The 14,025-nt window shown below is 54.4% G+C and overlaps 1 protein-coding gene across 9 annotated transcripts in view; it reads left to right on the forward strand.

Moving 5' to 3' along the window:
• Nucleotides 1-7,181, forward strand: part of SLC26A11 (solute carrier family 26 member 11) — a 33,445-nt gene extending 26,264 nt beyond the window's left edge. For 5 of the 9 annotated variants that reach the window (XM_063617332.1, XM_063617336.1, XM_063617334.1 and 2 more), the window contains 7 exons: nt 96-146; nt 445-585; nt 1,676-1,803; nt 2,117-2,216; nt 2,696-2,829; nt 4,983-5,055; nt 6,269-7,181. In XM_063617332.1, the coding sequence (XP_063473402.1) occupies nt 96-146; nt 445-585; nt 1,676-1,803; nt 2,117-2,216; nt 2,696-2,829; nt 4,983-5,055; nt 6,269-6,360 (719 nt within the window). In that variant the 3' untranslated portion in view covers nt 6,361-7,181. Of the gene's footprint in view, nt 1-90; nt 147-444; nt 586-1,675; nt 1,804-2,116; nt 2,217-2,695; nt 2,830-4,982; nt 5,056-6,268 lie in introns of all 9 variants that reach the window. The other 4 variants (XM_063617337.1, XM_055240733.2, XM_063617338.1 and 1 more) reach the window with 3 other exon arrangements.
• The last annotated feature ends 6,844 nt before the right edge of the window (nt 7,182-14,025 follow it).

Consider the following 14,025-nt stretch of genomic DNA (forward strand, 5'->3'; position numbering starts at 1 on the left):
CGTCCCCTCAGAAAATCAGCCACAGGGGTGTGGACTGAGGTCTCCCCTTTCCCGGCCCTGGTGATTGATGGTCTCTGTGTTGCCTTCCAGGACAGCCGTGAACGCTCAGTCGGGGGTGTGCACCCCGGCGGGGGGCCTGGTGACGGGTGAGGCCCCCCATCTTCCCCTTGTACCCGCAGCCCTGAGAGTGGGAGAAAGGGAGGAGGGGGCCACAGAGACGTCCCTCTGGCTCATGGGCCGTGCGCCCCAGGACTGCACAGGGACTTGGGGGGCCACACAGGAGTAGGGGGACCACAGGACACTGAGGAGGGGCTGGGGGCCTTGGCCCTTGTCGCCCTACCCCCACCCCTGTCCCCAGTGTGCTCTGCTGAACAGGAGGCTGCTACGCTGCGTGCTGGAGGGACCCTGCGTCCCCGAGGTCACCTGTGTTCCTGCGCCCCGCAGGAGTGCTGGTGCTGCTGTCTCTGGACTACCTGACCTCGCTCTTCTACTACATCCCCAAGTCCGCTCTGGCCGCCGTCATCATCATGGCCGTGGCCCCGCTGTTCGACACCAAGATCTTCAGGACGCTCTGGCGCGTTAAGAGTACGTCCTTGTCCTACGGGGGAGAGCGCTGTGATGCAGTGTCTGAACGCGGAGGGTGTCATTTGTGCTACCCCATTTTCCTGCAGCCACCGCTGTGGGGCTGGGGCTGGGAAGTTAGGGCAGTTCCGGAACAGAGGAGTGGATGGCCAGGAGATAGCCCCAGAGATGGTCCCGAGGCTCAGCGGGAAGACTGGAGTTCCTTGTCCTGACACCTGGGGTCCTGAGGGGAGCACTGACCCCGGGAGAGGGTCCCTTCCTGATCCCCCTGCCGCCATCCCTACCCTCCCTGCCACCCGCCTCCAGCCACCGCTCTGCCCGGCCCAGCTGGGGGAGGGACAGGAGACGTCCCTGGTGACCAGCAGGGCCAGCAGAACAGCCTTGCACTATGGCTCAGAATGGCGGTTCCTTTAACTTAACACATTTTGTTTTCTTTTGTTTGTGGAAGAAGCATGGAGTGGGTTCACCTAGCTTACTTGGCATTTTCTAGTTAGCCCCAGCAAGTTGCCAGGTGAAAGGATGGATAATTTTCTTGCATGCCCATCGCATGCCAGGGCCTTTTGCATGCCAGTGCTCTGGGGCTTTAGAACAGCCCTGAAACATGTTCATGTGCCCGCGTGGAATGGGATGGCCGCTACTGCTAGAAACCGAGGCTCAGCCAGGGTGCGGCAGGCCTGACCTATGCGTGCAGTGGAATCCACGCCAGGGCTGAGCCCATGCACTTTGTCCCCAGGGCACCTTCTCCTTGGCCAGGTCTCAAGGGCTCACGTGGTCCCTGCCCCACTCCTCAGGCCAGCTCTGTGCCCTGACAAGCCCTTGCTGCTGCCCTCCCTGAGATTGGAGGCCAGGGACCGGCCAGGCAGGTCTCACCTGCGCTCAGCTCAGATAGGGAGGGCATTTCTTTCCTTCGACTTGAAGCATGGCCTGGTCAGCAGCTGCTGTCCCCAAATCCTCAGGGGTCCCCTCAGGGGCTGTTTTGGGTCTGTGAGCACCTTTACTCATATATGGGGGGCAGAAAGCTGTCCCGCTGGTCAGCAGGGTCATGTTGGCTCAGGCAGCCGCTGGGCATCCCTCAGCTGCACCCTTCTCCTAGGGCTGGACCTGCTGCCCCTGTGTGTGACCTTCCTGCTATGCTTCTGGGAGGTGCAGTACGGCATCCTGGCCGGGGCCCTGGTGTCTCTGCTCATGCTCCTGCACGCCGCAGCCAGGCCCGAGACCAAGGTACCCCCCGTGGCCTCTGAGTGGGGAGTGTGCTGGGAGCAGGACTCCTGGGCATGGTCTTATGTTTTGAGGGTCCGGGGTGATTGTGGTCGTGGGTGCTGCTGAAGGGGACCGCTCGCTGGCAGGTGGGCAATCACCTTGCTATAAACCATGGTGTTGTCCCACTGTGTGGGGGCCGTGGGGGTCTCCCTTAGCACCTCACTCCCGGTCCCCTCCAGCGCGCTAGGTTGGGTGGGGCTTCCCGCTTGGGACAGGCCAAGCCTGGTGGAGGCCGCCCGTCAGACCCGCCTCCAGGACTCGCTCCTCCCCGCAGGTGTCAGAGGGGCCGGTTCTGGTCCTGCAGCCGGCCAGCGGCCTGTCCTTCCCTGCCGTGGAGGCTCTGCGGGAAGAGATCCTCAGCCGGGCCCTGGCAGGTGCATGGGCGGGGGCCAAGGTGGTCTGAGGTCACTCCCCTGTCCTCTGCCCCCCACTCCCAGCTGTTCAGGACCCCAAGACCCTGTCCCCGACGCTCTCCAGTCCACAAGGATTCAGGCATCTCCGAGTGGGCTCGACCGTCCTCTGTGGGCCTCAGCCAGTGGCTGCTGCAGCAAGGGTGGTGGCTCCCCACATAGCGCTCCTTCCCTGCCCCTAAAGTCCTGTTCCTGTTTCTGAGGGGTTGATTTTAGGGGAGCTAAGGGCCTGTGAGTCCTAAGAGGGAAACAGCTGCTGCTGTCACCAAGCAATTGTCTCTGGTCCTGCCACCCGAATCCCCCAACTGGGCGACTCAGCCGCCACGAGATGGAGCACTCTGGCCTCTCTGTCCCCTGCTCCTGGCCAGAGCCACCTTTGGCCTCTGCAGAGCGGCTTTGGGCTGCTCTGGGTGGCGTGACCTGGCTCGGGCCTGTCTCCCCAGTGTCCCCGCCACGCTGCCTGGTCCTGGAGTGCACCCATGTCTGCAGCATCGACTACACCGTGGTGCTGGGACTCGGTGAGCTCCTCCAGGACTTCCAGAAGGAGGGCGTCACCCTGGCCTTCGTGGGCCTGCAGGTGGGTGTGCACTGGGCTGCCTTAGGGGTTAGCAGCTGCCGCAAGGCCTTCCTGTGCCTTCCTCCCGTGGTGAATGTGACATCTCTGGGCTGTGATGCTGGACGGCCCTTCGGCCGCTGCTGGCTCTGCTTCTGATTTAAACAGTTCTCGTCCCCATTTGGCCTTCCTCGTCCCTCCCTGTGGAAAGGGAGCAGTGGCCCCCAGCCCTCTGAGGGGTCATGTTATGGCTTCATTTCCCCGGTGGTCACTGCCACACTGTCCTCAGTGCTGGGGACACACAGTGAATGAGGGTCAGTCCCTGCTGTGAGGGGAATTGTATTTTAGGAAACAAAAAGAGACAGGTGAGGGTAGGCGTGGTAGCTCATGCCTGCAATCTCAGCACTTTGGGAGGCCAAGGCAGGCAGATCACCTGAGGTCAGGAGTTCAAGACCAGCCTGGCCAACATGGTGAAACCCCGTCTCTACTGAAAATACAAAAAAAAACTAGCCCGGTGTGGTGGCGAGTGCCTGTAATTCCAGCTACATGGGAGGCTGGGAGAATCGCTTGAACCCGGGAGGCGGAGGTTGCGGTGAGCCGAGATCCCATGACTGTACTCCAGCCTGGGCAACAGAGTGGGACTCCATCTCAAAAACAAATGAAAAAAAACAGGTGCGCATAAAATTTCGTGAAAAACATACTGTCAGGGCTTCCAGAGGCTGAAGAAGACAGGTTTCTATGGAGACCGTCGTGTTCAGAGCCGCAGGTAAAGTGTAAGGCCGGGGTCCCAGGCCCTGCGTCTTAGGCCTCACCTAGGAACCTTCTGGGCCCTGCAGGGTCATCATCCCAGGAGTGTGGCCGGTGTTTGCGGAGAGGCAGGGGCCTCTGTTGCTGTGATTAAATGTGTGCTGCCTGCCAAGTCCTAGATGGCAGAACATGGGGGACTAGGGTGTGTCCCCAGGCGCCCAGAGGAGACATTCATGAACTAGCCATGAAACAGGAGGCTAAGTGAACCGTATACCCCAGGTGTGGACCACAGCCAACGCTTGTCAGGGTTTCCTTCATTCCCAACCTGGCCCACGAGGCTAGGGTTATCTTCATCCCCATGTCCAGAAGAGGTTACTGAGGTCCAGAGAAGCCAGGTAACCTGCCCACGGTCACACAGGATGGTGGACCCGGCTTCAGATTTGGGCACGTGCCTTCAGAACTTCGCTCATAAGTGTTACGTCCTGTGTCATATTTGCAGAGCACATGTCTTCATGGTCTTTGGAGATGATTCACTTAAAAAAATACTCTTCTGGCCCAGACAGGGTGGCTCACACCTGTAATCCCAGCACTTTGAGAGGCTGAGGTGGGAGGTCAGGGGTTTGAGACCAGCCCGGCCAACATAGTGAAACTCTGTCTCTACTAAAAATACAAAAATTCGACAGGCGTGGTGGCACATGCCTGTAATCCCAGCTGCTCAGGGGGCTGAGGCAGGAGAATCGCTTGAACCCGGGAGGCGGAGGTTGCAGTGAGCCGAGATCGTGCCATTGCACTCCAGCCTGGGTAACAAGAGTGAAACTCTGTCTCAAAAACAAACAAACAAACAAAAAGTCCTCTGGGCCAGGCGCTGTGTCTCATACCTGTAATCCCAGCACTTTGGGAGGCCGAGGTAGGAGGATCAGTTGAGGCCAGGAGTTTGAGACCAGCCTGGGCAACATGATGAAACCCTGTCAAAAAAATAGGAAAAATTGGCTGGGCACCGTGGTGGCGCACACCTGTAGCTACTCAGGAGGCTGAGGCGGGCGGATCACCTGAGGTCAGGAGTTCGAGACCAGCCTGGCCAACATGGTGAAACCTCATCAGTACTAAAAATACAAAAATTAGCTGGGAGTGGTGGCACGCATCTGTAGCTACTCAGGAGGCTGAGGTGGGAGGATCACTTGAGTCTGGGAGGTTGAGGCTGCACTCCAGCCTGAGCAATGAGCAAGACCCTGTCTCAAAAAACAAAATATTTAAAAAAAGAAATCCTCTCTGACAGCATTCCCCTGGGCCTGCGTTTCTTCTCACTATTCACTGGTGGAGGTGAAGCTGTGCCTCTCCGGGAGACTCTGAGATGGCATGTCTACCAGGCTGCCTACCCGTGTGCTACAGAGGAACCTCCCTGCTCTGGCTAAAGTCTGTCTGTCTCTCAGGTCCCCGTTCTCCGTGTCCTGCTGTCTGCTGACCTGAAGGGGTTCCAGTACTTCTCTACCCTGGAAGAAGCAGGTGGGCCCAGTCAGACATCCTATGGCTTTGGTGATTTTGTAAAAATCATAAATGCTTATTGTAAAAAATACGGGAAACCAGCTGGGCGCAGTGGCTCACGCCTATAATCCCAGCACTTTGGGAGGCCGGGGCAGGCGGATCACCTGAGGTCAGGAGTTCGAGACCAGCCTGGCCAACATGGTGAAACCTCATCAGTACTAAAAATACAAAAATTAGCTGGGTGTGGTGGCAGCTACACCTGTAGTCCCAGCTATTCGGGAGGCTGAAGCGGGAGAATCGCTTGAACCCAGGAGGCAGAGGTTGCACTGAGCCGAGATTGTGCCACTGCACTCCAGCCTGGGTGAGAGAGTGAGACTCTGTCTCAAACAAAAAAACGGGAAACCACCTCCACCCCAGTCCACTTTGGTGATCACTCCGTACCCCTCCCCTAAACACGCATATGTATCTGCCTGTCAGTATGTGGATATATGTTTGCGGTTTTACGTAAATGAGACCATTTCATACGTGGTGCTCTGGAACCCACATTTTTCATGCAGAAGGTTGGAAGGATGTCCTTCTAGCCGGAAGTCCACACCCCAGGGGATCAAGACAGAGCAGGACTGGGTCAGGAGATCCAGAAGCCCCGGGACAGAAGGTACGGGAGGGACAGGAGCAGGGTGGATGCTGAGCCCTGAGACAGCAATCGCAGGAGGTCTGAGCCGCAGCAGGTGTCCACAAGAGGATGGGCCAGAGATGCAGAGCGTCCACCCCAGGCCACACAGCAGGGACCAGAGGGTCCCAGGCCCCAGTGCTAGGCCTCTTCCTCTTCCACTGAGGTCACAGCTGAAGCAGGGTCAGCTCCGTGAGAGTGAGGGGTGGCGGATGTTGTACTGGCTTCCTTGGCTCAATGTGACGTCAGGGAGATTCACCCATGTTGTTGCTAGAATCAGCTCAGATGCAGTGCACTGGAGGTGGATAAGCAGAATGCGGCCTGGCCGTGGGATGGGAGGGTACCCTGAGCAGTAAGAAAGGGCCGTTAGTCACCTGAAAAATACGCTTACAGAGACTCAGGTGAGACCCTCACGGAGTTAGTGACACTGGCCTGGGTGGCCCACAGCTCCTTCCTGCGCACCTTCCAGGACCCTAGAAGGCCCCCTTTAATCCCTTTCTGTGAACTGACCCATCCTCACTTCTGAGCTTTTAGTGCTTGAAACATTTATTGTATTTTCTGCAGAGAAACACCTGAGGCAGGAGCCAGGGACCCAGCCCTACAACATCAGAGAAGACTCCGTTCCAGACCACAAGGTCGCCCTGCTCAAGGCATAATGGGGCCACCCATGGGCGTCCACAGTTTGCAGGGTGTTCCGGAAGGTTCTTGTCACTGTGATTGGATGCTGGATGCCGCCTGATAGGCCTGGCTGAGAAACCCCTGAGCAGGTCACCCAGGGAAGAGAAGGAAGCCAGGCCTGGAGGTCCACGGCAGTGGGAGGGGGGCTCACTGGCTTCCTGTGGGATGACTGGAAAATGACGTCGCTGCTGTTCCCTGGCGTGACCCTCTTTAGAAGAGTGGTTTGGAGAGAGCCTTCTAGAATGACAGACTGTGCGAGAAAGCAGGGGCAGGGGTTTCAGGCCTGGGCTGTGCAAGGTGTCCTGGGGCCCGCAGCACCTTCCCGGCTCACCAGTGCCACCTGCAGGGGAGGGACGGGGTGGGGGTGGGGGGTTGGGGGGGGCAGGCAGGAGTCGGGGGGGCAGGCAGGAGTCTGGGAGGCGAGTCTGCTTCTCTTGTCTGCGGCGTCTGTGCTCTCCAAGAGAAAACCAAGGTGTGCCAAATGACGTCAAGTCTCTATTGAAAAATAATTTTGTGTTTTCTAAATGGAAAAAGTGATAGCTTTGGTGATTTTGTAAAAGTCATAAATGCTTATTGTAAAAAATGCAGGAAACCACCCCCTCACGCTGTCCACTTGGGTGATCATTCCAGACCCCTCCCCAAACATGCATATATACCTGTCCGTCAGTGTGTGGATGTATGTTTACAGTTTTACATAAATGGGATCATTTTATACATGGTGCTCTGGAACCCACATTTTTCATGCAGTCATTTGCAGTGAATTATTTATTATGATAATAAATAGCATTAGAATACATGATTTTTAATGTCTGCATGGTATTTTGGTCTATATATGCATCATAATTGACTTACCGAGCCCTCTGTTCAGCGTGTGCATGGGTTAGAGATGGGATTGTGCCCCCTTAAGATGCGTACGTTGAAGCCCTTGCCCTCTATGTGACTGGGTTTGGAAACAGGGCTGTTAGGGTGTAACTAGGGTTTAATGAAGGTCATAAAGGTGGGCCCTGAACCGATAGCTTTAGTGTCCTCATGAGAAGAGACGCCAGAGAGCTCGTTCTCTGCACCCTCACACCCCGGGGAACTCCATGAGAGGACATGGCAAGAACCAGGCCACACGCCCGCCGGGAAGAAAGGCCTCATGAGGACCCCAGCCTCCCGAACTGGAAGAAGATGAATCTCCGTGTTAGGCCCCGCAGCCTGGGGTGATCTGTCCCGGCAGCCTGAGCAGATGAGGACTGCCTGCATGTTTGTATTTTTATGAATGCTTTAATTGAGTCTGGGGGTAAATCCCTGGAGGCCTGTGGCAGCCTCAGAGGTGGGTTCTCCCTGCACTTTCTTCAAGAAGAATGTGGCCTGCCCTGCTGAGCCTCGTTCTGCCCGGGCAGTCCCCGCCAATATCAGCGCAGCAAGGGGAGGGCCTTGGTAACCAGGGGTGCTGGCTGCGGGGTTCCCCAGTGGACATAGGAGCGGACATTGGAATGTCCTTCATCCGCATGATTCTTCCAGGTCCCTTGCCTCCCATTTTCCTTCCTTCCTTTCCTTCCTTTCTTTCCTTCCTTCCTTTCCCTTCCTTCCTCTTTCTTTCCTTCTTCCTTTCCTCCCTTGCTCCCTCCTTTTCTTTCTTCTTTCCGTTTTTCTTTCCTTCTTTTTCTTTTCTTCCTTCTTTTTTTTTCTTCCCTTTCTCCCTTTCTTCCTCCCTCCCTCCCTTTCTTCTCACTGTGTTCCCCAGGCTGGTCTTCAACTCCTGGGCTCAAGCAATCCTCTTGCCTTAGCCTCTGGTGTGGCTGGGACCACAGACACATGCCACCACGCCAGGCTAATTTGTTAATTTTTTTTATGGAGATGGTCTCACTTTGTTTCCCAGGCTGGTCTCAAACTCCTGGGCTCAGGTGATACTCCGGCATCAGCCTAAAGTGCTAGAATTAAGGTGTGAGCCAGCATGCCTGGCCCTCTCTCATCCACAAGTGAACTGTTCACCCCTGCCCTCCAATCCATGTTGTTTCTGACCTCAGGCAGCTTCTCTTTCTACATAAAGTGAACCTGTCCCAAAGCTGTGCTCACTGGGCCCCCCTGCCAGGGCTGGAAGGGGCAGCAGTCCACATTTGGCTTGTACTCACATACCAAGGACATCCATGCTTGAACCTAGACATGGTTCATTCACAGGGATGGGTGAAGGTAAACAGACTGTGGCGGGCACTAGGCACTATCAGTTTCATAAATCTGCATACCACCTATGACTCAGCAGTTATGTTTCTCAGAGTCTACTCAAACATGCTTGAGTCAGCCTTCCGGGAAGCAGGCACAAGGATGTTTATCACAACCTGGTCAGTAATTTTAAGAAGTAGGAAGAAACCTGAGTGTCTCTGAATTCAGTAACGTCTTGACTGTAGGACACTCTAATAATACCGTGGAATATTGTGCAGCAGTTAAAAGAAATGAGGTGAAGGCCGGGTGCGGCAGCTCACGCCTGTTATCCCAGCACTTTGGGAGGCCAAGGTGGGTGGATCACTCAAGGTCAGGAGTTCGAGACCAGTCTGGCCAACATGGTGAAACCCTGTCTCTACTAACAATACAAAAATTAGCTGACCTCTGTGACAGCGTGAGACTCTGTCTCAAAAAAAAAAAAAAAAAAAAAAGAGAAATGAGGTGAAGCTTTAAGTTGTAACACTGATTTTGGGGTGGAATAAAGCAAGTTGCGGAATGATACCCATCTTAAGATGCTATTTGCGTGAACACACGGACCAAACAATTCTATGTTGTGTACAACTTTAGGAAAGAGTTCTAGGCTGGGCGCGGTGGCTCACGACTGTAATCCCAGCACTCTGGGAGGCTGAGGCGGATGGATCAGGAGGTCAGGAGTTCGAGACCAGCCTGGCCAATATGGTGAAACCCCATGTCTACTAAAAATACAAAAATTAGCCAGGCATGTTGGCGCGTGTCTGGAGTCCCAGCTACTCAGGAGGCTAAGGCAGGAGAATCACTTGAACCCGGGAGGCAGAGGTTGCAGTGAGCTGAGATCATGCCACTGCACTCTGGCCTGGGCCAAAAAATAAACAAATAAATAAAGAAAATAACTAAGAGTTCTCTGCACTTTGGGAAGCCTGTAGTCCCAGCTACTATAGACTGAGGCAAGAGGATCACTTGAGCCCGGGGGTCGAGGCCGCAGTGAGTCCTGATTGTGTCACTGAACTCCAGCCTGGGCAATAGAGTGAGACCCCATCTCAAAAAAAAGAGAAAAAAGAAAATAGAATTGTTGCAGATGTAATTAGTTCAAGTTAAAATGAGGCCATGCTGGAGTAGGGTGGGCCTAATCCTATATAAGCAGTGACTTCCTGTTTTTTGTTTTGAGATAGGGTCTCACTCTTGCCCAGGCTGGATTGCGGTGGCTTGACCAGCCGGCTCTCTGGCTCAAGTGATCCTCCTGCCTCAGCCTCCCAAGTAGCTTGGGAACACAGGCATGAGCCACCATGCAGGGCACATTTTTATTATTTATTTATTTATTTATTTATTTATTTTTGAGATAGAATCTCACTCTGTGGCCCAGGCTGGAGTGCAATAGTGCAATCTTAGCTCACTGCAACCTCCGCCTCCCAGGTTCAAGCAGTTCTCCCGCCTCAGCCTCCAGAGTAGCTGGGATTGCAGGCATGCACCATCATGCCCGGCTAATTTTTGTATTTTTAGTAGACATGGGTTTTCACCATGTTGGCCAGGCTGGTCTCAAACTCCTGACTGCAAGTGATCTGCCCGCCTCGGCCTCTCAAAGTGTTGAGATTACAGGGGTGAGCCACTGCACCCAGCCACATTTTTAAATTTTGTGTAGAGACAGGGTTTTGCCATGTTGCCTAGGCTGGAAGTGGTGTTTTGTTGTTGTTTTGTTTTGTTTTGTTTTTGAGACTGAGTCTCCCTCTGTCGCCCAGGCTGGAGTGCAGTGGCGCGATCTCGGCTCACTGCAAGCTCCGCCTCCCGGGTTCAGGCCATTCTCCTGCCTCAGCCTCCTGAGTAGCTTGGACTACAGGCGCCCGCCACCTCTCCCGGCTAATTTGGAAGTGGTGTTTTTATAAAGGGAAATTTGGTTATGGATACACATGGAGTATGTGCTGTGAACTCAGAGATCTCATGACCCAGGGACAGGCCAAGGAACTCTAGCAATTGTCAGCTGAAGAACGTCGAGGTTCAAACATTAATAAAGGAGAACTTGTTTCTCATAAAGGGTTGCAGCCTGCAAAGAGGTTTTTGTTTTGTTTTGTTTCATTTTTGAGACGGAGTCTCACTCTGTAGCCCAGGCTGGAGTGCAGTGGTGCGATCTCGGCTCGCTGCAAGCTCCATTTCCCAGGTGCCGGTTCAAGCAGTTCTCCTGCCTCAGCCTCCCAAGTAGCTGGGATTACAGGCACGCGCCACCATGCCCAGCTAATTTTTTTTGTATTTTTAGTAGAGACGGGGTTTCACCATATTGGCCAGGCTGGTCTTGAACTCCTGACCTTGTGATCCGCCCGCTTTGGCCTCCCAAAGGGCTGGGATTACAGGCACGAGCCACTGAGCCCGGCCGGAGGCTCTTCTTGTAGCCTGGGAAGCATGGCCAGGACTTGCAGGGAGGGAGGGAGGGAGGAGTAAGACAGGAATTTACTCTGAAAGGGTTGGCCAAGTATACGTGCTCAATAGGTTACAGGAGGGACTATGAATATTCATGAAGGAATCGCATATGCATGAGCATTAGGCTTACATGTATGAAAAATACAGCAACATATGACCCATGTTAACTTTGGGAAGAAATCTCAACAGTTAAATGCATTATAATCAGGCCCTATACATAAAAAGGTGACATGTAGGGTACAAGTCCACGAAGTGCACATCCCCAGGAGGCCGGTCAGAACCACAGAAACAAGACCAGGTGCCGGGTGGGTACAGTTAGTGGAGGCGTCCTCAGCCTTAGGACCTAGTGATGATTAGTAAGAGGGCTGGGGCGGGGAAGCAGGTGGGACACGGCCAGCCTCTGTCCTGCTGTGGCTGGGACTTGAAAATGTTGTTGTTGTTGTTGTGTTTTAGCCAAAAGAGGGTCTGTTAGTCTCTGTCAAAGAGTTTCAGGACTTTTAATTCAGTCCGCACCAGTGATCGCCAGGAGCCAGGCCTGGGATGGATACTCCTTTATAGCCTCGGCAGGACCTAATGCTGCCAACGCCCTGATCTTGGGCTTCCGGCTTCCAGAGCTGTGAGACGGTACATTTCTGCTGTTTGAGGACTAAACTCTGATTTTTTTTATCTTGCCCAAATTCCTCTCTAAGGCGTCTGGGGAGTCATACCTTACAAACCATACATTCTCAGTGTCACGCGCGTCCGTGTGAAGAGACCACCAAACAGGCTTTGTGTGAGCAATAAAGCTTTTTAATCACCTGGGTGCAGGCGGGCTGAGTCCAAAAAGAGAGTCAGCGAAGGGAGATAGGGGTGGGGCCGTTTTATAGGAGTTGGGTAGCTAGTGGAAAATTACAGTCAAAAGGGGGTTGTTCTCTGGCTGGCAGGGGCTGGGGACACAAGGTGCTCAGTGGGCCCGGATGAGCCAGGAGAAGGAATTTCACAAGGTAATGTCATCAGTTAAGGCAGGAACAGGCCATTTTCACTTCTTTTGTGATTCTTCAGTTACTTCAGGCCATCTGGATGTATACGTGCAGGTCACGGGATATGATGGCTTAGCTTGGGCTCAGAGGCCTGACACATGGCCTGTGACACAGCCCTCAGGAGGCCCTGAGAACATGTGCCAAGGGGATTGGGTGCAGCTTGGTTTATACATTTTAAGGAAGCGTGAGACATTAATCAAATGCATTTGAGAAATACATTGATTTGGTCCAGAAAGGCAGGAAAATTTGAAGCGGTGGGGGCAGGGGGCTTCCAGGCTGTAGGTAAATTTAAACATTTTCTGGTTTACAATTTGTTGAGTTTATCTAAAGACCTGGGATTAATAGTAAGGAAATGTTCAGGTTAAGATAAAACACTCTGCTGAGCAGCACTCCGGCCCAGCACTATTACGTGGGCAAGAGGCAAAGCTCCAAGGGCGCAGTGTACCTGCTGCAGCAGCTGGTAGGGGCAGACTGTGATCACTGTCCCGCAGAAAAGTCATGCAAGCCACCAACGTGAGCCATGCAAGTCATTTAAACATTTCGACTAGTCATACTGAAAAAGTCAAAAGAAACAGTTGAAATTAACTGTTTAGAGACAAAGTCTCACTCTGTCGCCCGGGCTGGAGTGCAGTGGTGCAGTCAAGATTGGTGGGAGGAAAAAGCAGGTTTTAATCAGAGACCCAGCAAAGCGAGAAGATGCCCAACTAGCGTTCTAAAGTGTCACCTTGGCTGGGCGCAGTGGCTCATGCCTGTAATTCCAGCACTTTGGGAGGCCAAGGCAGGTGGATCACCTGAGGTCAGGAGTTTGAGACCAGCCCGGCCAACATGGAGAAACCCCATCTCTACTAAAAATACAAAAATTAGCCAGGCTTGGTGGCAGGCGCTTGTCATCCCAGCTACTCGGGAGGCCGAGACATGATAATCACTTGAACTGGGAGGTGGAGGTTGCAGTGAGCCAAGATCGCGCCACTGCACTCCAGCCTGGGGTATAGAGTGAGACTGGCTCCAAAAACCAAACAAAATAAAGAAATAAAAAATAAAGTGCCATCTTAAAATTAAAAATTTATCCCCAGGTTTTGTGTGTTCGTTCGTTTTTGAGGCAAGATCTCACTTTGTCGTCCAGGCTGGAGTGCAGTGGCGTGATCACGACTCACTGTAGCCTGGAGCTCCCTGGGCTCAAACGATCCTCTTGCCTCAGCCTCTTCGGGTGCACCACCACGCCCAGCTAATTTTTTAAAATGATATTTTTCTAGAGATGGGGTCTCTCTATGTTGCCCAGGCTGCCATCGAGTTCTTCTAGGGAAACTCGCCGTGGGCACCGTGGGGAGTGGGGTAGGGGCAGGGTCTATGTCTTGTTCCCATGGCTGTTGTGGGCAGTTGTCGATTAGGAGGGGTGGCTGGCGAGGATGTTGGACTAATTGTTGGCAACCCCCCCCAAGCAGGAGGATTCAGCTGGAAATTGTTTCAGGATGAGGATCCCCTCTGGAATGCGCAGAGGGGCGCAGTGTCCAGAGGGGGACGAGATGAAGGGGTGAGAGGAGAAGCAAGAAAAACAAAGTGGGTGATTTTAAAACGGAGGTCCCTGGTTACACCATGAGCCTCACAGATGGGAAAACTGAGGCACGGGGGATGGTGCGGGCCGCCGTGGCCCCTCCATCATCAGTGACAGAGCGCTCTGCGCGGGGCCGCGGAGGTCCCTTAATCTGCAAAGGTCCCCACACGGCGCTCTGACGACCTCCACTGCACCCGCCGGGCGCCCTCTGGGCCGCTCCCAGGCTGGCCGCCGGCTCTGCGCGGCCGCAGACACCGTCCGAGGTGCTGGGCGCCGGGGCAGGGGGCGCGCCTGTCCCGCCCCACTCGGCTGCTGGAGCCCGCCCGGGATCTGGGCTTCCGGGAGACCCGCATGCGCCCCACACCTGGCGGGAACCGAGGCCCCTCCCGCGCCTGTACCCAGCGGGCAGCGGCCCGAGGCGCCTCCCGGGGGCTGGGGGCGCGGAGTCACTGGGAGGCGCCACCGGCGGGGAATTCCGCACA

Source organism: Symphalangus syndactylus, chromosome 14 (genome assembly GCF_028878055.3).
Source record: "Symphalangus syndactylus isolate Jambi chromosome 14, NHGRI_mSymSyn1-v2.1_pri, whole genome shotgun sequence".
NCBI classification, from domain to species: Eukaryota; Metazoa; Chordata; class Mammalia; order Primates; family Hylobatidae; genus Symphalangus; species Symphalangus syndactylus.